This window comes from Acipenser ruthenus, chromosome 3 (genome assembly GCF_902713425.1).
Source record: "Acipenser ruthenus chromosome 3, fAciRut3.2 maternal haplotype, whole genome shotgun sequence".
In the NCBI taxonomy this organism is placed as follows: domain Eukaryota; kingdom Metazoa; phylum Chordata; class Actinopteri; order Acipenseriformes; family Acipenseridae; genus Acipenser; species Acipenser ruthenus.
In genome coordinates, this window is record NC_081191.1 from 62,075,892 (window position 1) to 62,098,326 (window position 22,435).

Consider the following 22,435-nt stretch of genomic DNA (forward strand, 5'->3'; position numbering starts at 1 on the left):
GCTAAAATACAGTAATAGAAAATAATTTAGAATCTGTATTTGAACAGTGTGGAATGTAATTATCTGTGGTTGTGGCTTCTTCTAATATAAACAGTTAATAGATTAAATCTTTATAGCTGGTTGGCACTAAAATGTTTCAGCTAAGGGTGGCAAGTTTAAATGAAGGTACACATTTTATTTGGTAGTCTTGGCACCATACAATATATCATGCAGCCTTTCTTGCCTGATACTTTCTAAACAGAAAATGTAGGTAAATCTAAAATACATTTTGAGCCATTGTACAGATTGTGAACTTTTTAACGTAAACTTTTTAATGTAACAAAAATTATTATACAGGTTACTGCGCTAACATGTTTTCTTTGGTGCCCAAGTTAAAAAATATAGGTGCACACTGAAAAATGTAGACACACATTTAATTTTTTTTTTTTTTTAAACAAACACAATTTTCCAAAAATAAGTATTACAGTATCAACTTTTAATTGCAGTTTTTTTTTTTACACTGCACTTTTGCATCAATAAAATACATATCATTTGTTCCAACTAAATTTTTCAGCTGTTGTTTACTAAAACATAAAGGGCTGTATTCTCATCACAGTGCAAATGTGAGTGCAAGCGCGGACGGTGATTCTGTGTGCATAAAAGGAGCGAAGAGGTAAGAAAACAAAAAACACTGTGATGTAATGGTATTCTGAAGACATGTCTTGCGCCGTTATAAAGTTGGCATACATTTCGGAGCGTGGTATCATTAGCATATTTGCTGAAGCGATTCTGATGACAGTGCAATGGGGTCCCAAATAGACAACTGAGCACTGTATTAAGACCCGCTGAAACCAGGTTTATTTAGTGGTGCAATCAGGAACTTTAACAATTGAACACACTATAAAAAACAAAGCAGTCATAAGTAGCAACTGTGTGCGTTTGGATTAACACAGAAAGAGGAAATCAAAGAAAGAAAATGAAAAGCAAAGAACTAACCTAAGACGAAAAAATGACAAAACATAAGAAACTAAACAGTATTATTCGTAAATTAATAATAAACAAATATATTAATTAAAAAATATCCTCTTTTGCAGATACAGTGGAGTACTACAGAGCGCTCATGAATGAAAGACAGAAGAGGCAGAACAACATCATCACACATGTATGCAAACTAGCTCATGACTTGTTCATCCTTGCAAACTCACAGCTGACAGCTTGTTTGAGCAGAATGACAGTCTGAACGGCTGGTTGACAGGCAACAATGGAGACCCACTTAAACGGTGGCTCATGATACCGATTTCACATCCCTTTACTCCTGCTGAACACAGGTATAACAGAGCCATCACCTCTGCTCGAGGTGACATTGAGCGCACATTTGGAATACTGAAAATGTGTTTCAAAGTGTTGACCGCTCAGGTGGAACACTACAGTACAGTCCTCTGGAGGTGTGGAATATCTGCTAAGAAATAAATAATAATAATAAATAAATGTTTGTTGCAGTTTGTGTATTGCACAATATTGCTATACGTAATGGATGTTATATTGATACTCCAGAGGATACATTACAAGCTCAGAGGGAACATGATGAAATTGGTTTATTGAAACAAAAAGTATGGTACATACAGTGTGGGGACCTATCAGCACATACAAGGACAGGCCATTGGGAGAAAATACATAAACCACACATTGTGACACAGAACCAAAAATAAAGTGGGAAACACAAATAAAGCAATAATGTAGGGCACAGCTAATAGCCAGGACCAGAAGTAGTGGATGAATGAATGTTAACAGATTTTAATATAGCAATCTCCTGTGTCGTGAAGCGCGGTTTAAGAATTGTCTGCGAGTGACCTGCCACTTGCTGTTCTGACTTGCGCTGGTTTTTCTTGCTCTATGCTACTGCCACTCGACATGATCGCCACTTCTACATTCAAAACGGAGCCTTGCGGTGATGCAAGCGCATTCTGTCTCTTAAAGGGATTGTAGCCTGGCCCTGATTGGATAGCAGATTCCCCTTCCTACTCAGCATTGATTGGCTGGGTGCTGTCAGTGCGCCACTAAACGCGCTTGTCCTGGGTTTTTCATTTCATCAGAATCACACTTTTGGAGATGACACTCCCTGCGGGGCAGACGCGAATGACTTTAACCACTGCATTTGCAATTGCACTCATTTTATCAAAATAGGGCCCAAAATCTTTTAAATTAGGGGTTTTATTTTTTTTTATAATCATCAACAGCAACTATTTATTTTGGTCATTCTTTGCAGTATGGTCTATTATAACATTTTGATTGTACAGTTGGTAGACAAATTCTACAGGGCTGTAACCCCTTTTTCTAAGGTAAAGGTACACATTGACAAATACATTAAAAAAAAATCTCAATCTTGTAACAAAGTAACTATACAAACTGAGTTCAACACTTATAGTCACAACTAACAGAACCAATCACATGACAGATGGAGACATTTGCCTGGTGGTGTAAGGATGTTAGGGCAATAGTTCAATCGAGATGCCTGCAAAGCTGTAGTTCCAATTTTCCAGAATTATAGTTACAATATTTACAAAGTATTTACACACAAAATCTAACTATACTTTTCTTTGTCGTTCCCTAACTAAACAGGACGACTGAGCCCTTTCCCTGTATTAGGTTTTAATAATCCAAACAGACCTTATAACAGACCTCCATCTCTACACCTTGTTCTCCTCTATTTTCCCAACACACATTCTCTCCAGACTAGCATTTTTATACCTACACCTGTTAGAGAATAATTATTTAATTGATTCCAGTCAATAACACGAATTGCCTTGTTAATCCCAGGAACACAAAGTGGTTAAAACACAAAAATTAGTTTTCTTCATACCTCTAACAACAATTCACTTTCTGTGATGCTGTTCTCTATTGGCGTGCTCTCTTTCATGGATTCATGATTCACTGGCTGGCTGATATGCTTTCTGGGCGTCTTCTCCTGAATGGCTGGAAGATATAAATGTTCCAAAGTAAATTATTAATTTACACACAATATTGTTTTGCCAGCATACACATGTTTTGTAAAAATAAGCAGTTAAGTAGAATTAAGAGTACAGTCAAAATGAAACCTGTAACTGACTGATCAGATTAGTGTTATATCTCTATAATACAAGCGCCTATCATGTAGCATTTTTATACATACATGCACACATACATAGCATGTGTCAATTATGCAATAAGCCATAACAGAGTGAGCAATACTGTGAATAATTGCATGCCAATTTACCTAGGTGTATTATACACTTTGGTAAGTAAATAATATATTTTTATTTACTATTTTCCTACAGTAATTATGGCACCACCAGTCTTCGAGATACTCAGGCTCAGTGCTATCACTTAAACTTAGAGGGTCAGGCAGCTAGCGGGCAGGCAACCAATTGTTGCATTTTAATACACAATGACTATACGATTACTGTACTGTTATACACTTGTATATCTCTTGTAAAACAAATACCAGGATATAGAAGAGATGGGATCAGATGCTGCACATCTTTCTCTCAGTAGAGCTGTGAAATGCACTGGAAACTGATTGGCTGTATATTGGTGGCGTACATGCGCCTCAGGACCGCGGGCATGGAAGAAAATGAAACATCTACAAACCCACAACTCTGGGTTATTGAAACTCTGAACTGAAATAACGTTTGTAACCCTAAGGCAATAGTATTACTGGTACATGCATTACAGTAAATGTCTTGGTTCTGTTTACATGATATTTGCATCAGAGCTGCCAAGACGAAAGCACAGTTTTTTTTTTTTCTTTAAGAAGTCAAGGAACAGGTACAGAAAAGGAATTTAAAAAGTTCCAGAGAGCATAAAAAATATACCTCGATGTACAATAAATATGCAGGAAATGTTGTTCTTCTGTGAGACAGAAAAGTATTACTGTTACTTTCTGGCTAGTATTTTGTTTGGTTGTTAAGGAACTGATTCACAGAATTTTTTTTTTTTTTTTTTTTTGAGGGGAACTGCAAACAGCTACGAATGGGCATATGGATTACTTTTACCCAACCGACATGCAAATACAAATCTGAGGCAGTAATAAAAGACTATTACAACATTCATTAGTAATGTTTTTGAAAACACTATCATAGTCACTAGAGTGACAGGATTTTCAAAGCTCAAAACCGGGAGACATTGTGAAATAATTGATAAGACTAATTAAACCATTTAAATAAGGGCTCTCTTAGTATTATCTTTTTTTTGTTTTTGTTTTTTGTTTTGTTTGTGTTTTTAAGCAGCTAGCTAATTTCACTACACTCCTGGGTGTATAATTTGTGGCTAATTAGTTTAAGTACCCATATTTTGTTGTACGTATTCCGTATTGAGTTCAATAATAATAATAATAATAATAATAATAATAATAATAATAATAAATCATTAAGAATGCATTTACGTTTTGGCATTTTTCTTTCTTTCTTTTCTTTACTCACTGCACCAGGCTCTATTTATTGACGTTGTTGATGTGGTTTAACCTGGTGGATTCGGATGCTTGCAACCTCTTGTTGCTCTGTCTGGCCTAAATCCCGCCAGAATTGAACAGCTACAAAATGACCATATTACACAAAATTGTCAATTCATATTGAATATGAACTAAATGAAAACACATAGCGTACTGAGGAATAAGCACGTACGCTTGTGCAATCACTTTATAAAAATAATGTTCTTGATTACCCAAGTACCTTGTTTTTATTTTGTTTTCATTGCAGGTGCCATATACTAAAAGCCGTTGTTTGACAAAAGGTATTTAGAGTGTGTCGCACTACATGAAGTGGCTGAAAACAGGGACCTTTAAAAGATTTTGAGCAAAATATTGATTTGATGGAATTGATGGAAAACCAGTACTGTCCCGGCTAAACCCTAATAGTCACTGATAATAAAGACATACTAAATGGAGGCTTTCAGTTCATAATGAAAGTTTTACTGTGTAGAATGAGTCTAGCTGAAAAGCTCCTGTGTATGAAATGATTGTAAAGAAAGATTTAAATGCCACACATCTTTATCTTTGTTGTCTTATAAATATAATTTAGATCATCACGATGTTCCGTTGCATAATTTCCAAACACTACACAAAACCACAACTAAAGAAAAAATACTAAAATGTAAAAAGTGGCTATGTTTACAACGACAACTAATAATTTGCTTATTTAGGCCTTTTTAATTGTTTTAGCTCTTAACAGTTGGATATTTCAAGTTAACTATAACATTGTGTAAGTAACTTCAAATCTGTAACTTTTTAGTAGCTGAGAGCAATTAAAACAAATTAAACAAATTATTAGTTAAAGTAAGGGTTTAGTTAAGTAATTGAGAGCTCAGTTGGAATGAAAATCAGAAGACACTGTGATCCCGAGGGCCGGCTTACAAACAGGAAGAGTTTAGTCACGGAAAATATGCCTTAGTATTATGATCACCATTTCTGATGTTTCAGTATATTACTGAAGAAACATTCACAGTAACATATATGGTATGTGTACACAGTGCTATAAGAGATATATTGCTTGAAGGTATTGTAAGAGAAGAATTATCTTAACCAGGGTTCCTGCAGATTTTCAAACTATTTATATAAGCATACTCATTGTTCCTATTACAGGCCGGCTGGTATGCTTATGTAGAATAAATATAGTACAGTGAGTTAAATTGTTCTTGACTGTAACCACTCACGGAAATGAATCTTACTGCATTTTTTTTTAGATCCAGTTTGTCATGACTTAATAATATTCATGCTCCTTGAAAACTTTGAAAGGATATGAATTTAGGAAAGATAAATACATGGAATGATTAATTATTAAAGTCAACTTTTTTTTTCATTAGACAAATAGAACAATTAATCATTAAGAATTAAGCATCTTGTCAAAGGCTGTTTTGACTAGAATCTTTTCTAACCCCCACTTTGTTTTTGCTGTACATTGTGCAACATAATGCAGATACAAGGAATGTTGTTGTTTGACTTGTTGCTGAATTCAAGCATTACATATAATCCACTGGATTCATTTGCACAGATGCACTGTTTTCAAGTGTTTTTTTAAACTATTGTTGTAGTGACATCACAGATAAAGAATGTTCTTCTAAACCTGTCCCAAAAGAACATGCAATTACAATATAACAAGCCCTAAATACTAGGATCATTCATCATCTGTTTCAATAAGGAAACAGCTGTAATTCAAAGTGCGGCCTTTGCGAGGAGGCAGATTAAGGTAAAATACAGAAAGAGCAATAATACAGTGCACATATACAGTAAATATGAACCGTTTACATATAATGTTACTGCATATTTTTATAGAGCTTTTGTAAAAAAAAAAAAAACATATATGTCTACAATATATCAGGAGCTCAATATAGACCTACAGCAACTTTAAATGTTGTTAGATTTATTGGACACATTTTATGGTTTTGTAAAATCCAGTTCTCTCTGTAGACATTTCTTTATTTTTTTATTAGACAATTCTGAGCTGTTTGATGTTTGGGAATAAGGCTTTTAGTCTTTTGTTGAAGTACTCTTGTTTTTCTTGGGCACTCATTTCTGTCTGGGAGATTGAGGGTAATAGTTTTCCCATAGACAGTGAACATTTTAGGGGTGCCATCTTTTGGCATCAGCGCTCCACTAAAGTGCGCCAGACACATGTGAGTATTCCCTTCCCCCGACAGCCTTGCGTGCATACAGTGAAAATGTATCTTCACTTGAGGCATGTGGGTAGCGGGGCTGGCAGCAAGGCATCTCATTACCCTATTACCGCCCCTCAGTTCCCCTCCCCCTTCTCAAGGAAATCCAATGAAGAGAAACCTCAGGGAGGGAAAGCAGACTTTTTCAGAAAGAGACTGCTGGCTGACCAAAGCCTCACTGTCACGCAAGCTAACCGTCTGTCAATCTCTTCTTGTCTCTGACACAGTTCTGGCATTCATTCAAACCATTGCGTGCAAGCAGGCAAGCCACATTAGCCTGTAAAGAATTCCATAATAACAACAGCTGTTAAATATTGATGACTGCTGGCAAGCACCCAGTGCTCTTCATAAAGGTTAAGCCTGCAATGTAATGGAACCTAATGCTTCATTATATATTGTCTGGAACTTAATTTTTTAGGTAATGTGGCATGAAGTCAGGAAAGACACTTATTTATTTGTGGAGAAGGGCCAAACATTGTTTGTGTTTTCATGTCATTATTTAAAAAGTACACTTTTATGGTTTGAAGAACTGTTATTATATTGTGGATCAAAGTTCTGGTATACATTTCAGTATCATTCATCATTAATTGCTACAGCTTTTCTTCATACTGGATATTTTCCTTTTTGAAAAGTTTGAAAGAAAAAACAAAGAGATATACATTTTGGGAGCTTTGAGGGAATTTTCATATTGTGAAACAAAGTTTTTATAGACATTTCCGCATGATTTTTCATTAGTCCAAAATAAAGCACCAATTTCTCTAATTAGACACTATAACATCTATATTCATTTAAGATACTTCCCTCTGAGCTGAAAAATAATTCAGATACAACTGAAAGACGACTTAATTAGTTTGAAGTAGAAATTATGAAGAACTGACCTCCTCAATCTTTTTAATGCAAAATGCTCTAACTAAAGTTGATATCATTAACACTTATAACATGGGATTAGGTATGTACTTTATAAATTTAAATTCTTCTGAACAAAATGAAGGGAGAATTGTGTAAAACATCTGAATTTGAAACTATGAAGTGAAATATCAAAACTGAATAACTTTTCAATTTGTAAAACTTTTTTTTTTCATTTCTTTAATTTTTCTTAATTGCTTTTTCTATGCTTGTAATATGCATTTTCTGTGCTTTACTCTGGTCAACCATGGTTTGTACAATATTTCAACTAACTTGTCTTTTGTGCATTACCAAGCTTTCACTTCAGTATTATTATTATTATTTATTTCTTAACAGACACCCTTATCCAGGGCGACTTACAATTGTTACAAGATATCACATTATTTTACATAAAATTACCCATTTATACAGTTGGGTTTTTACTGGAGCAATCTAGGTAAAGTACCTTGCTCAAGGGTACAGCAGCAGTGTCCCCCACCTGGGACTGAACCCACGACCCTCCGGTCAAGAGGCCAGAGCCCTAACCACTACACCACACTGCTGCCCCATGTTAAAAACCTGCAAGGGTGTGAGTTGATTTATCCCATAACCTCATAGTGTCGTGGGGTTTTGTTTATAGAAGTACTTTTAAAAGATACTGGATTTTGTCTCAACTACATCTGTATGTCTGCATGGTGCAATGTTTGCTTCAGTAGTGGTTTTACCAATGAGTTAATAATCAGTAATGATGCATTCTGTGGCTAAGGTATTGATCACTGTTTGATTAGCTTTATAATATGTTTTACTGCTCCTTGCAGTGCTTTTATGAAGGCATACCACACTAAACATTTACAAAGGGCTATCAGGTCCCTTGTAAAAGTTTACCACAGTATTTGTGCACAGTATTTTTGAAGTTTTACCATGCTTTTCCCATGGCATGGTTATACTATACATTTACCATATACCCTAGTTTGCAATGTTTATTAATAAGCTTTACTATAGCTAGTTATTCTTTACAATGCTTACCTATGATTTACCATGCTTTCACTATGCTTTTACTATTGTAAACTTTTATAAGGGGTGTGTTGCTATACTGTGTACACTGAAGTTGTGAAAGAGTTTAATAACTTGGGAATCGTACTCAAATGCAAGTTTACCAATTGAAATAATTTATCCACTAACTAGCTTTGAATTAAAGTCCTGAAGCTTCTAGTGTCCAAGGAAACAGAATGTCAGCATTTGTATGCAGATTTAAAATGAAAGCTTTGAGGAAAAGGACTGTACTGTATGTTTATATCTAAACTAAAATTCAAATCCCTTGAGACACTTTTAGCAACATAGACATTTTTGGCTTTACTGCATCAATTATATCAGATTTTCTTGGAAAACGTAAATGCAGATTTAAAATGTACCGTATCCAAGAGATAAACCACTGTCAAAACCTTTTCCAACTAGTTCTAGTGTAACTGAAGCAAACTGTGAGTTCAGTTTCATGCTTCTATTAGGTCATGTTTCACTGTTTTTTCATTCGTAACTTCAAAAACATTCAATAATAAAGTTAAACACAAATGTTTAATCTAGTGTCTTCATCAGTGTAATACATCTTCAAAGATAAAGTTCAAGGTGTGAAGCTAGCAAAGGCTTCTCTTCATCAGGGCTCAGAGTGGATTCCATATCTTTGCATTAAATGGGACTAAATGGCTGCTGTCACTGAAGTGCTGCAAGACTGAGCTCTATCTAGGGAACAGTGTAGTGAATCTAAATCAGTGGGTACCTATCCAACATCTTCCATTGATGTAAAATAAAAACTGGTTGTGTCTCAAGCTGTGATATGTGGTCCCCCCAGAGCCACATTGGATTATCACCCTCACAGATTTGAGAGAAATAGTCAATGTGAAATCGGAAAACATGACTATAGTATACCATAGTACATTTCCAGTGCGATTGCCATAACTAAATGTCAAGCTTGGGCTCCCAGCAACAAAAGTGGGAACTCATTCTGTTTTGGTTTTTTTTTTTTTCTTATGGGGTCCTTTGATGAAGAAATTGAGATATTGCTCCTTTGTGGGCCATGGACCTAAAGGCAAAATAATTGACAAACCCATTTTACCTCACCCCCAAAGAAATGTAAGTCCTTAGAAGATGGTATATTCCTTCAACCGCTCTTGGCTCACTGCCAGCATGGATGCTGAAGGGTTGAAGACATGTACTACTCTGTATTACTCACTCTGTATTACAGCAAATAATATACTTGCTATTTTCAATAAAATAATAAATATTTGAAATATTATTTCATGTTACCAGATTTATTTATTTTGTCTATTTACTGTAGCTTTTTTTGTTATAAATCTGGATGAATATATTGAAAATCAACTCAAAGCATAATCATTTCTCCTAATACAGTATGTATGGACGTACATTAGTTAATATTATTGATGGAAGACACTGTGGTATTTCTCTTATCAGCACACTTTAAATGATAGTTTGGACGTGGCCACCCAACAACGTTTTTTGTTTAACTTACAAAATTAATACAATCCATTAGATATAAGCAATCCTTTTTGCAATAGCGGCACTTAAAATTATCAATATATTACAGTTACACTAACCACAAACCCATTTTACCTCACCCCCAAAGAAATGTAAGTCCTTAGAAGATGGTATATTCCTTCAACCACTCTTGGCTCACTGCCAGCATGGATGCTGAAGGGTTGAAGACATGTACTACTCCCTAAGGAATTACCAAAGCCCTTTGGTATTCATGAAGAAGAATACACCTGCATGCAGAATAGATTTGTCTCTTGGTGTTTCAACAAGAATATATTATATATCTTTTCTAATGCCCACTTACTCGGCTGCTTGCTACATTTGCGTTAAGTATCTTTAATGAGGATTCCCCTGATCACAATCCCTGAACGATCAGGAAAGCTGACTGACACAGTATGACAGACTTATCCACATTTTTACATTAAAATGTAACTTCCTTCATTTTTTGTTTAAGTAATTACAACTGGTAATTTTACAACACTAGTAACAAACAACTCAAAAGTTGATTTAAGGACTCAAATGTTTACTTCTGTTTATTTAAAATACCAGTCACCTGGCCCAATTTCTGACACACACAGTGACTTATCCAACATCCTCCTTTTCCTGAAAACTAGTAAATGGCTGGCACAATACCAATCCTAACAACTTTAATCCGTCTGTGAATGGCCTATTAATTAAAATGTTCAGAGAACAGAACTATCAAAGATAATGCATGCTTTTAAACATAAAAGGGTTAGTTTAGTCCACATAACTTTGGCTTTGGATGATTGTCATATATTATTATCAAGTAGCCCTTTTCATTGAAAATAATTGTGTATGAATTCAAAATACGATTTCTATTTAGATTGCGTGTAATGAAGTAATTCCATATTAATTCATACACAAGCTTAACCACTTGTTTTAACCCCAATTTAGATGAAAAGCAATAATAATAATAATAATAATAATAATATACTGTATTTCACCTTCTCCGCCTGGTTGCCTCTGTCAGTTAGACAATTAGCACCTAGACGAGGAATAGAAACCAAGAAATAAAGCAGTGTATTTTTTTTTTTTTTCTGAACATTTCTTGACATCCCAAGAAACTGTAACAATATTTTTGGCTTCTTAAATTACAGACCAAAAGAGTCTAAGGGTTTTTTAAAATGATTTTCCAGTCTTAAAATTGGTTTTCTGATTAAGCCAATATTTATGAAGTCGATGCTTCCCTATCTCATAGGGGATAATATGATTAGAGGGAGCTTGAGCAAGATTAAATGTGAATCTGAACAGGACTCGGACATCTGTCAACATTTCGTGCAATGCCATGATTTTCAGACTTTTTCCACAAGTCAATTTAACTTAAAGTAGACCTCAAATATTACATAAGATAACAGGTGGTATTTGTCACTTTCACATTTGAAAGCAGTTTTCTGTCTCATTTACATGGGTGTTGTGGTACAATCATGGAACTATCTGGCAAAACATTTACACTTGCCAGGAGAGGCAGCTCGTAAAAAACAAATATTAACATTTCCCCAGGCTCCTCAATTGACAGTGCAATAACTAAACCAAACTGTTTATAGTAGAACAGATTTAGGTTTCCTTAAGGTCGTTGCCCTTGTTATCTTCTTTTAAAAGACTTCCATATGAAGTTTTCTGCGCTTATTTAACTTTAGGTTGTTTACAAAACAATTGCAAATTGTGCCCAGCTATGCATTTTGCTAGCAGCCTGCAAACACTGTACAAGGAGTAAATTGCATACTGAAGTAACTGCACCCGATAAAAGCTTCAATCTTTTAATGGGTAAATTAATAGCTAAATGGCTTGTTTTACCACAAACCACTACATTCATCACAATTAAAAATGCTTTTTTGGTTCACTCTGAACTTTGTTGGCTGAACTCTGACGATTTTATAATACAAGGGACAAGTATTGAAATGTTATTTCACTGGATATCAAAGCAATTCATCAAACTACCACCCCCATCAACACAGTTTCGTCAGCATATTTATAGGTCAGTCGTTATAATGAATCAGACATCTTGGTTCTTCCCCTATATATATATATATATATATATATATATATATATATATATATATATATATATATTGGTTCGCCTTGAAATGTTTTTGCCCCATAGTCATTTAATTCTGTGCTGTTTATTTTTCATGCATTTTGCATTCTTAGCCTCTGTACTAGTGTCTTACCAGGACACCTGTGAAAACAAGGCTATCAAAGTACTTAAAAAAACATTTCAAGGAAAATATAACACAATCAATGTTTAAAACTTGAAGTGTTCAGTGGTCTTTTAGAGATTATTAGAATAAATTGTATATGCTTAGATTTTAGTTAAAACATTATATCTTACTTCCATTACAACATTGTGGGATCTATATTTTCACATTGTACAAGCTACTCGTATTTAATAGAAATCCAAACTCTGACCATTAGTCATTTAAAACAAAAGCTAAAGAATTAAAACAAAACAAAAATATACAAAAATCTTTCATTAATTAATGATCAAAACTGACAAAGAACATTGTGACGACAAAATAAAAAAAAATGACTTGGCTTATGTTTTTATCCAAACTATGATTTTTAAAAATGTTCTTGCTGTCAACAAGCATGCAGACATGTGGCCAGGGCCGGATTAAAAGACGTAGGGGCCCTACGCTAACCCATATTCTGGGGGCCTGTCACAAAGACGGCCGGAGTGGGTGGCGTCAGACCAGATCCAGGAAATAAACAACAGAGACTTGGGGTTTTGGTGAAGCTGAGCGTGTGATCGCGCTCAGCATTTAATAATTAACAGACAGAAAATAAAAAGGTTGTAACACAAAACACAGGGCACGGCACTGGTAGCCAAAATAAAGAGACAAACAAAAACGAACACACACTAACAAACAGGGACGAACAAACACGATGAGAAACACTTAATAATATTATTATTATTATTATTATTCTCATTACCTCCTCTCTGTCCCGTTCTTTCGCCCTGAACACCCAACCCCGAGTGAATGAAAATGTGTCTATATATACTGTTGTGCTGGGATTCAATTACTGATTAATTATTCACTTGAATCCCAGCACGTGAATGAATTACGTGCAACCCCGTGCTCACATATTACATACTTTAAATGCACGTGAAGTGATTTGTGCCATCCTTGTGCCTAAATACAATTATACAATTTAAATACTTATGCTGCACACACCCATTTATATCCCGTGCAGCCATCTCTATACACCAACATTAACACACGCACGCAACACAGAAATGCACACAGGGGCGGAGCACATTGCCACAGGGCCCTATGCATATTATGGTGAATGGTGTTATTGGCATATTGGTTATCACAAGATAATAATTAAATCTCACTGTAGTTAATGATAATTTTAATTTACATTCAAACATCTGTGGAAACATAGAACAGAAAATGATGCAATATGAATCACAGACATAAAAAACAAGCCTCACTCTCAGGCAGTAAAGTACAAAAGCATTAGCAAGTGCATAAGATAACATCCACTGGGCTTAATGGATCAGTGGTTTTGTTAGTTTACCAGAAATTCCAGCAGCTATTATATATACAATAGCAGCAGAATTATAGATATAGCAAAACAAAAACAATGTTTTTTTTTTTGTTTTTTTTCCAAACCTGTTTATAGATTGCGTCTAAGGACCAGTAATAGCATTGCATTCAATAGAACAAAGCAATGCAGTTTAACAAAAAAAGGAATAACTTTTCTGACCTTTACTTCTTTTTTTTTAAGCAATAATATGCCAGCTGCAAACATCCATGTTTGAATTTCCTTCAGCCTCCTGCATTTTACACGTTTACCTTTACCTGCCTTTTTTTCTAAAATTCCAACCCCCTAATTAAAAAAGAAAGTTTCTAAAATTTAAAGAGGCATACTGTGCACATTTGAGAGAGGACAGGTTTTTAAATGGGCCCTAAAACTGAAATAAATTAATACGTAAATTGAGCCTGATTCATACATTTTTTCCTGCAGGACGAGGCGGATCTCTCCCAGGAGGTAGAGGGTGTGAGGCATTTGGTATTGGACATTAGCAGGAAGCTGCTTGTGTGAGAGACTCAGAGACCAGGTATGCTGTAATCGAAAAAGAAATGCATAGCTGTCATAAAAGAAAAAAATGAACCGAAAAGCAAGTTCCTGTGTGACCTGTGCCTGCCCGCAGGCAGGAAGTTTTTGTAAAATGTCCCAAACAAAACAGTGACCTTGTGGGGCACCAATTCTGCTGGGGGCCCTACGCGATAGTGTAATTTGCATATAGGTTAATCTGGCCCTGCTTGTGGCTATATTTGTAATATGTCTTGATCACAATTAAATCAATATGCTGGGAATGTGAAAATAAATAAATAAATATGACCGTGTTGTTACAGAAATAACTGTGATATTGCTCTTTTCAAAGCACTGCTCAGTGAAAATGTGTTTTCATTACAGGGCATTCCAACCACAATGCTAATCTGCTGCAGTATTAAACGGGTGGCCCATTTGTATTTAAATCTATAAACCAGTCTCCTAATCTGTTAAAAAGATTATGAGACTTTACAGTCCATTTGAGACTAATAACCCACAGATGCCCAAAAAGGTAAGCCCCATATGTCAAAGACATGTATTGGTAATTTATCTTATATACACAGTTATATAATATCTGTAAGACATGTTGTGAAGGGGTAATCCCTGCCCCGGGTGTATTTGGTTTATTTGGTATAGTTTGGGTTATGTAGCACGGGTGATTTAAAATGTATGTTGGTATGTGGGCACAGGGAAGTCACAATTACTTCACGTGCAGACTGTGCTGGGGCCAGATTGAATGATTAGCAAACATGATTGGCACCGAGTTATTTTTTTCGCTGTCACTGACAGTGCAGACGCACTGTTTGAGCAGAACAGACTCAGAACAGACAGAGAGGAATAAAAATAAACACAAAGACATCTCGGATTGCAGTAATTTTTCAAGGTCTGTATCTGAGAAGGGTGGATAATGTGCAGAAGTGTATTTTTGTGTTTTTCTGTTGCGTTTACAAACCGCTTAATACATTATTTAAAGTGACAAAGTCGGGGTGACTGAGTATAACGACAGCTTTTTTTTTTTTTGTTGCTATCTTCCAGTTCATTAAATTGTTCTGCATCCAAATCGGCACGTCTCCTTACTACTTTGAGATTTTTTGCAGGTAATTGGTCACTATTGGTTTCATAGTTACAGCTGTACATCTGTAACTGTAAAAGCAAGATGGTTACTGTCCGATACTTTAAATTCTGTGAGGCAGCGCAGTGATTTAGAATATGTGATAAGTCTGTATCCATCCAATATACGGACAGCTGGAACCTTGCTCGACCAATCACATCACTTGTTTCATGTTCCATTGACAGCCCTAGACTATTAATACACACATATATGTACAGATCTCATAGGTCGCGCTAGCTTTTCTGTTCATGCATTCCTGAAACGCACATGCCCAAAATTACAGTACATCTTGCTGTCTCGATAAACAAGCCAGATACTTCATCTCCCATTCAAAATTATAAGAACGTATTTTTCATTTGCGTTTTTCTAGATTACTACTGCTTGCAGCAGTGTGGAGTAGTGGTTAGGGCACTGGACTCCTAACCAGAGGGTCGTGGGTTCAATCCCAGGTGGGGGGCACTGCTGCTGTACCCTTGAGCAAGGTACTTTACCTAGATTGCTCCAGGAAAAACCCAACTGTATAAATGGTTAATTGTATGTAAAAATAATGTGTAAAAAATAATGTCATTGTATGTGAAAAGAAATGCAAGTTTTTTCACTTGAAATTCATTTAGCATGATGTGAAAGGGTATACGTTGGCAATGAGACTCAGAGATCAGAAACGCTGCAGTTCAAGCGCTCACACGCATTTGTTTACAGTACTCCTCAAACCACAATACACTACAAAACAACAAAACCCCACCACCCAGCACCTTCACCATCACTACCTAAACTAACACCCGTGATCACCCTATTTATACACCTGTGGCTGGAGCCTTAATTAATCATTTAATCGTGTATACAATTCACGGCTCCAGCCACATCCCCACACGTTTTTGCAGGGAGGAATACATTAACCCCCTCCCTGCCACCCAATACTCCCTACACACACACACCCGTGCACTGGCATTGTAGGTCTCTGTAATCGTATGTGCTTGCACAAGGAACTGTAGTAATATCTCTTCAATTTACACAGACACTCTGTATTACAGCAAATAATATACTTGCTATTTTCAATAAAATATTAAATATTTGAAATATTATTTCATGTTACCAGATTTATTTATTTTGTCTATTTACTGTAGCTTTTTTTGTTATAAATCTGGATGAATATATTGAAAATCAACTCAAAGCATAATCATTTGTCCTAATACAGTATGTATGGACGTACATTAGTTAATATTATTGATGGAAGACACTGTGGTATTTCTCTTATCAGCACACTTTAAATGATAGTTTGGACGTGGCCACCTAACAACGTTTTTTGTTTAACTTACAAAATTAATACAATCCATTAGATATAAGCAATCCTTTTTGCAATAGCGGCACTTAAAATTATCAATATATTACAGTTACACTAACTACAAAAAAACTACAAGGAAACAGTCCAATGGACAAATATAATATGGTACATTATGATTAGAAAGGTACTTCAAACTAAAGTCAATTTCAAATGAAATAACATCCAACCACAAGTTACAATTCTAGCAAAACAGACAAGCACAATATATTGTACAGGAAACAGATTTTTAAAGTCATATGTTCCTTGTGACAAAACGCAGGAAACAAAGCACAGCTGTTGCACATGTGTACCATTCTCTCCTAAACATAAGCAATGATGAACATGCAATGGACTGTTGTCATCAGATCTTTACTTTAGCTTTTGACGTTGTGGACATATAATTAACATTCCATGCCAAAAACATTACAAAATCATCTGAAATTAATTTATAAAACCTTTTAAAAAATATAACCTTCAAATAGAAAATTCCTGCACATTCCAGAAAAAAGTAACAGACGTAATAGCTATAATTCTTTTCTTTAAGGTTGCACTTACAATAAAAATCACTATCAGAAGCATAAGGCTCTGTTTTCAATGGCAAGGTTTCCATGCAGTTTAGAAACTCTTTAAGTTCTCTCTCCGTTGTTGTGAGAATATGATGTAGCACACACCTATCATGCACATTCCTCACGCAATAGGAAGTGCACGGCAAAAACATGTCCAACTTAAAAGGGTGGGTAAATCGCCTTTTCATGGTAATAAAGCTGTGCAAATTGACCAAAAAACTATTTCTTTGCATGGAAACAATTCCGGAAGCCATTTCTTATGTTTACGAGACTTCAGGTAACCTCACGCAATTTTCTACTATACTAAAGGCCATACCAAGCAATTCTTTATTAACAACTGAGATCTGGCAAGCTTCTTTGACCAAATAGGAAAGCATAAGCATACAGTACGAGAGGTTTAGATACCTCTTCGTTCATTTTTTTTTTCATGTGTATTATTTTTTTTTATGTGACATAATTTATTCGACATTTCAAATTATTGCCATTTGTCTCATAAAATAATAATGCTTTACAGTTGTTTTATAAGCAAGGTTATAAAAATACTGAAGTTACTACAAAGTAAAAAATACAGCCCTTTGTAATAAATAAATAAATAAATAATGAAACCCTTTGCAAAGCACAGAAAGATATTTTTCATCCTTGACACTTGTTATCGTTGTGCTTGGTCATTGGATAGCTGATTGCTTTAAACCTAGACTTTTCTGTCCCTTGGCAATAAGATGCAATTCATTGTACACTAGCCTAAAGTAGCATTTACCATAGGTACCTACCCCGGACAACATTTATTAAATTAGCAGAGCTGAAGTAAAGTCTCTAAAACCGAATTCATTGAGCAAGATTTGTTTTAGAAGAACGAAAACATGAAAAAAAGCCTGTTGGTTCCACGATTTTGTTCATAAAGACAAATGCGGGGCTTAACATCAGCTTGTTGCAAGACTTACAGAACAAATTTGTTGAACTTGCATGGACTACCAGTATACTGGATCCCCAATAACAATGAAAAAATGTATAATTTCTAGAAATTTCTCGAAAACAAAGAATTTTAAGAAAAATCTTTTGTAAACTTTAAGAAAGTTTTGCTTTTGTCAATAAGGAACAAAGTTACAAGAATTTTTTTTTTGCAAAACTCCAAAAATGCTAATTCAAAAGTATTCATACCCTTTGATGCTATGATAGTATTGTCTACAAGGTGCTAGACATTTCAATATGATAATGCAGAACCTAATTCTAGAAAAGTCTAGAAAATGCTGGATTGTAGGTGAACATTCTTAGAGAGTATAAAAGTTTTAGGCATAGGATGATTGTCATTACCAATACATCACCATGAGAAAAAGTAAAGAGCTATCTGAAGACCTTAGGCAGAAAATGATTTATTGTCATAAAGCTGGAGAAGGATACAAGAAGATTTCTAAACATTTGAGTATCCCAATTTCAACTATTGTTTCTATTATCAAGAAGTACAAGACTCGTGGTACTGTCACAACGCTCCCTTGGTCTGGAAGAAAGAAGGTTCTTTCATCAAGAACAAGTAGAAGAATTGTGAGGAAGGTTAATATCAATCTGAGATTGACTGCCAAAGATATTCAAAGTGAATTGGCTGCAAGTGGGACTGGGGTTTCCATTTCAACCGTAAGTCGAGTATTGCATGGTGAAGGTCAAAGAAAAAGCCACCCTTAGGAAAATGTCACAAGGACAATCGCTTAAAGTTTGTAAAAATCCATTTGAATGATGGATATGAGTTTTGGTCAAAGGTTTCGTGGAGTGATGAAACAAAAGTTGAGCTATTCGGTCACGCTGATAGTCGTTACATTTGGAGAAAGTCCGATGAGGCGTATAAAGAAAAGAACACCATACCTACTGTCAAGCATGTTACAGGAGGGAGCCAGGATGACAGTAACCTGGCTCCAGTCTGTAGTAATTATCACCTGCCTGCAATTAACAGGGAGGCATTTAAGCCAGGAGAAATGTTTGTTCGGGACAGTCTCCAGTCTGTGTGAGGCATGAGGCGTGAGGCGTGAGGCGTGAGGCGTGAGGCGTGAGGCTGTCACAGTGTTGAAAACCTGTGTGGTGTCATACAGGTTGTGTGGAAACCTTTGTGTTTGTTTGTCCAATTCTAATTAAAAACAAGAAGTTTAGTTAGCGCTCCAAAAAGGAGTTAGTTTTTTTTTTTTGGTTTTTGTTCATTTGTCTTTTATTTTTGTAATTAATAATACGACAAGAAAGTGCTATTAAAAACTTCTAATTCTTGTGTCTGGGACTGATTTTAAGGGGCTACGAATCTTAAAATTAGTGAAATCCTTCACATTATATATATATATATATATATATATATATATATATATATATATATATATATATATATATATATATATTACTTGTACACGTCCAACTATAATGATATCACTACTCTGAAGCAAACGATTATACACAGTCCTGTTAATGTTGTATTTGTTAACATATGCACACACTTTTTACAACATAAATGTGTTCAAGGGGCAAAGCTCCAGTATCAGTTTACACATAAATATATTTCTCTTCATTTTTAATTAAATAAAAAACACAAAACTTTTACTAGGAAGCCTATCCGAAACATCTTCAAAAAATCTTGTACCCTCCCGTATTTTAATATTAATTAGGTGATTTGCATTTGGAAGTAGAATTTATCTCCCTAAAAGAAAACTACACGGAAACCCAAATTACCTGAAAGGTACTACCAAAAGAGCGTGAGAAAAAGGTGACGCTTATTTTTATTTTTCCATGGAAACCCTGTGGTTGTCTATCAATTCGGTGACAATCATGGGATTTCCATGCGGGTCAATTCAGTAGAGGCTGCAGGACTTAATTCCTGGCTGGGCCCCAAATTTTCACGGAAGGGCCGTTTATGACTTAATGACGTAAACGTAATGACATAATTACTAATATGCGTACTGAGGACACTCTATCAAAGATCTCTATAGTAACTAGAAGATCTTTGACTCTATACTGTCAGAAATAGCACCATATTCTCCAAGAACGCATCCTCTACCAAAACATTTTGACAGTCGGAAATCCGATTTACTACCAACAGGCATAGCAGCACAAATTCTATAACGTTAGCGTCTGATAAAAGCTCTCACGTGTTTCGACTTCCCAAAGTGAGCTTAAATTTAAAAAGCTCTCATACAGTGACTAAAAGTGAATGTTAATACTTCCATTTGAGCTTTAAAAAAGTGTCAGTTACATGGAAACAAATACAAAACAGAAATAGAGGCATGAGTTGAACATAACATACATCTCAGCTGCATCAGTCAACTGAATTCAAGTTGATAAAATTAAATGTAGGTACTTACATTACTGGCGCATTTGTTGATTCATCGGTTTGTTTTCTTTTTACAAAATTTGTCGGGACATAGCTAATGCGTAAAACACAAATATAGCTATGGTTTACTGCAAAGTTGGCTAAACATTCGGTATTATTATATTTCTTAGACTTACAATTGTTACAAGACATCACATTATTTTTACATACAATTACCGATTTATACAGTTGGGTTTTACTGGCGCAATTAAAGTACCTTGCTCAAGGGTACAACAGCAGTGCCTCCTCACCTGGGATTGAACCCACGACCCTCCAATAAGGAGTCCAGAGCCCTAACCACTACTCCACACTGTTGCCCTGTGTAGGTAATTAGATAGCTAATTACAAATGTAAAAAATAATTAAACAGCAGCTGCACAAGCTAGCTGGTTGCGTGCCTTGCAATGAAAGAAAAGTTCCTGTATGTATGCTGCCGACGCCCTGTAATTTCGATACTATAGTATTGAAGACGTAAGATCTCATATCTCAGCCGTCCAATCACCAATCTTTTTTTTTTCATAACCATGACAACGGTGCTGAGGTGGGTGGGACGGATATATTTTTTGAACCACAAGGATAGGCTAGACTCGCCACAGCGGATGACAGTCTGATACGGTTTGGCATGAAATGTTTTTAATTGTCAATCGCTCCATAACTGGGTGGGCCCATGAGCAAAATGGGTGGGCCCATGAGCAAAATGGGTGGGCCCAGGCCCCTCAGGCCCAAGCGTGGCGCTGCCCCTGGGTCAATATACACGTGCACGTTTGGGAGAATTACTTGGGTAAATCAGGTTTGTGGCTGAAAAAAAACAGCCAAAGAGAGGGATAGGGTAAATCTCATTTACTTGTGTATATGATGAAACACACGGGAAATCCACGCCCAGTTTCGCATGGAAACCTGCATGTCACGTGTAAATGTTAATGAGCGTGTTAATTCTTAACTATAAATATTTCAAGGGAGCTGGTCAGTTGTTACTGTGGATTTCAAGACAGCAGAAAGTAGTGGCTGATGGGTGGTTTTATGATTAGCAGTGGTGTAGTTCACCTTAATGATAATGCAGGCGTTATCATTATTATTATTATTATTGTGTTTTGCTGTGTCTGGTCTGTCATGTTGTATATCTCTTGTGGGTTTACAGTTCTGAATAAAACCACTTACCATGAACTGCGTTATGCCCGTGTTATAGTATTAATGCAGCTGTTTGAGAATACCCTTGCTGCTTAAATGTCTAACTGAATTAATCCCATCTATGTCCAAAGACAACGCGTGTCTGCCCTCCAAGTTAGTAAATATAGTTTGTGAACTGATGTCATGAGCCAGCTCGATCGCCCAAAACAGCACAACAACATCCAACAAGTTGTTGATGCCCTCTCAGAACTGACCAAATCAATTTGTAAATGAACGTATTGATTGTGTTTTATTTGTTTGCATCGTTAATATTTGACACAACAGTAAATCCAACACAACTTAAAAGAAAGGAGAGAATCTCTAACAGCACGAGCCTCCTCAGATCGCTCCTGTCAAATTGTAACTGGCTCCTCAGGTCAACTTCACAGTTGCCAAGTCCACTTATAATAAGCAGAATTGGGCTTATTTTTTGAGAGTCGCTGGTTGGAACTTGCATAAACACCCATACTCTAACACGGGTCGCTTGTTTTGGGCTTGTTTTGAAAGGCAGTGTCGCTTTTTTTTTTCTTCTCTCGTGAGACTTGGCAACACTGGTAACCTTCCCCGTCTGTCACAGCAGGCAGTGCCAATTTTGGGAATGAACTAATGCTGCACTTCAGTCCATTTCATCAGTATCCGCCACCTCCCTTTCAAGTGCCCACTACCCGTAGTTGCCCAAGTGTGGTGTTGAATGCTTCCTCAGCAGCTGTCAGCCAGGGTAGTATACGCAGCATCACCTGATCCCCTATATGCTGT

The 22,435-nt window shown here is 35.9% G+C and overlaps 1 protein-coding gene across 1 annotated transcript in view; it reads right to left on the minus strand.

Annotated features, from left to right (window-relative positions):
* LOC117435701 (aryl hydrocarbon receptor repressor-like) overlaps nt 1–22,435 on the minus strand; it is a 102,017-nt gene that overhangs the window by 36,029 nt on the left and 43,553 nt on the right. The window contains exon 4 of the mRNA XM_034059063.3: nt 2,840–2,952. Within this exon, the coding sequence (XP_033914954.3) occupies nt 2,840–2,952 (113 nt within the window). The remainder of the gene's footprint in view (nt 1–2,839; nt 2,953–22,435) is intronic.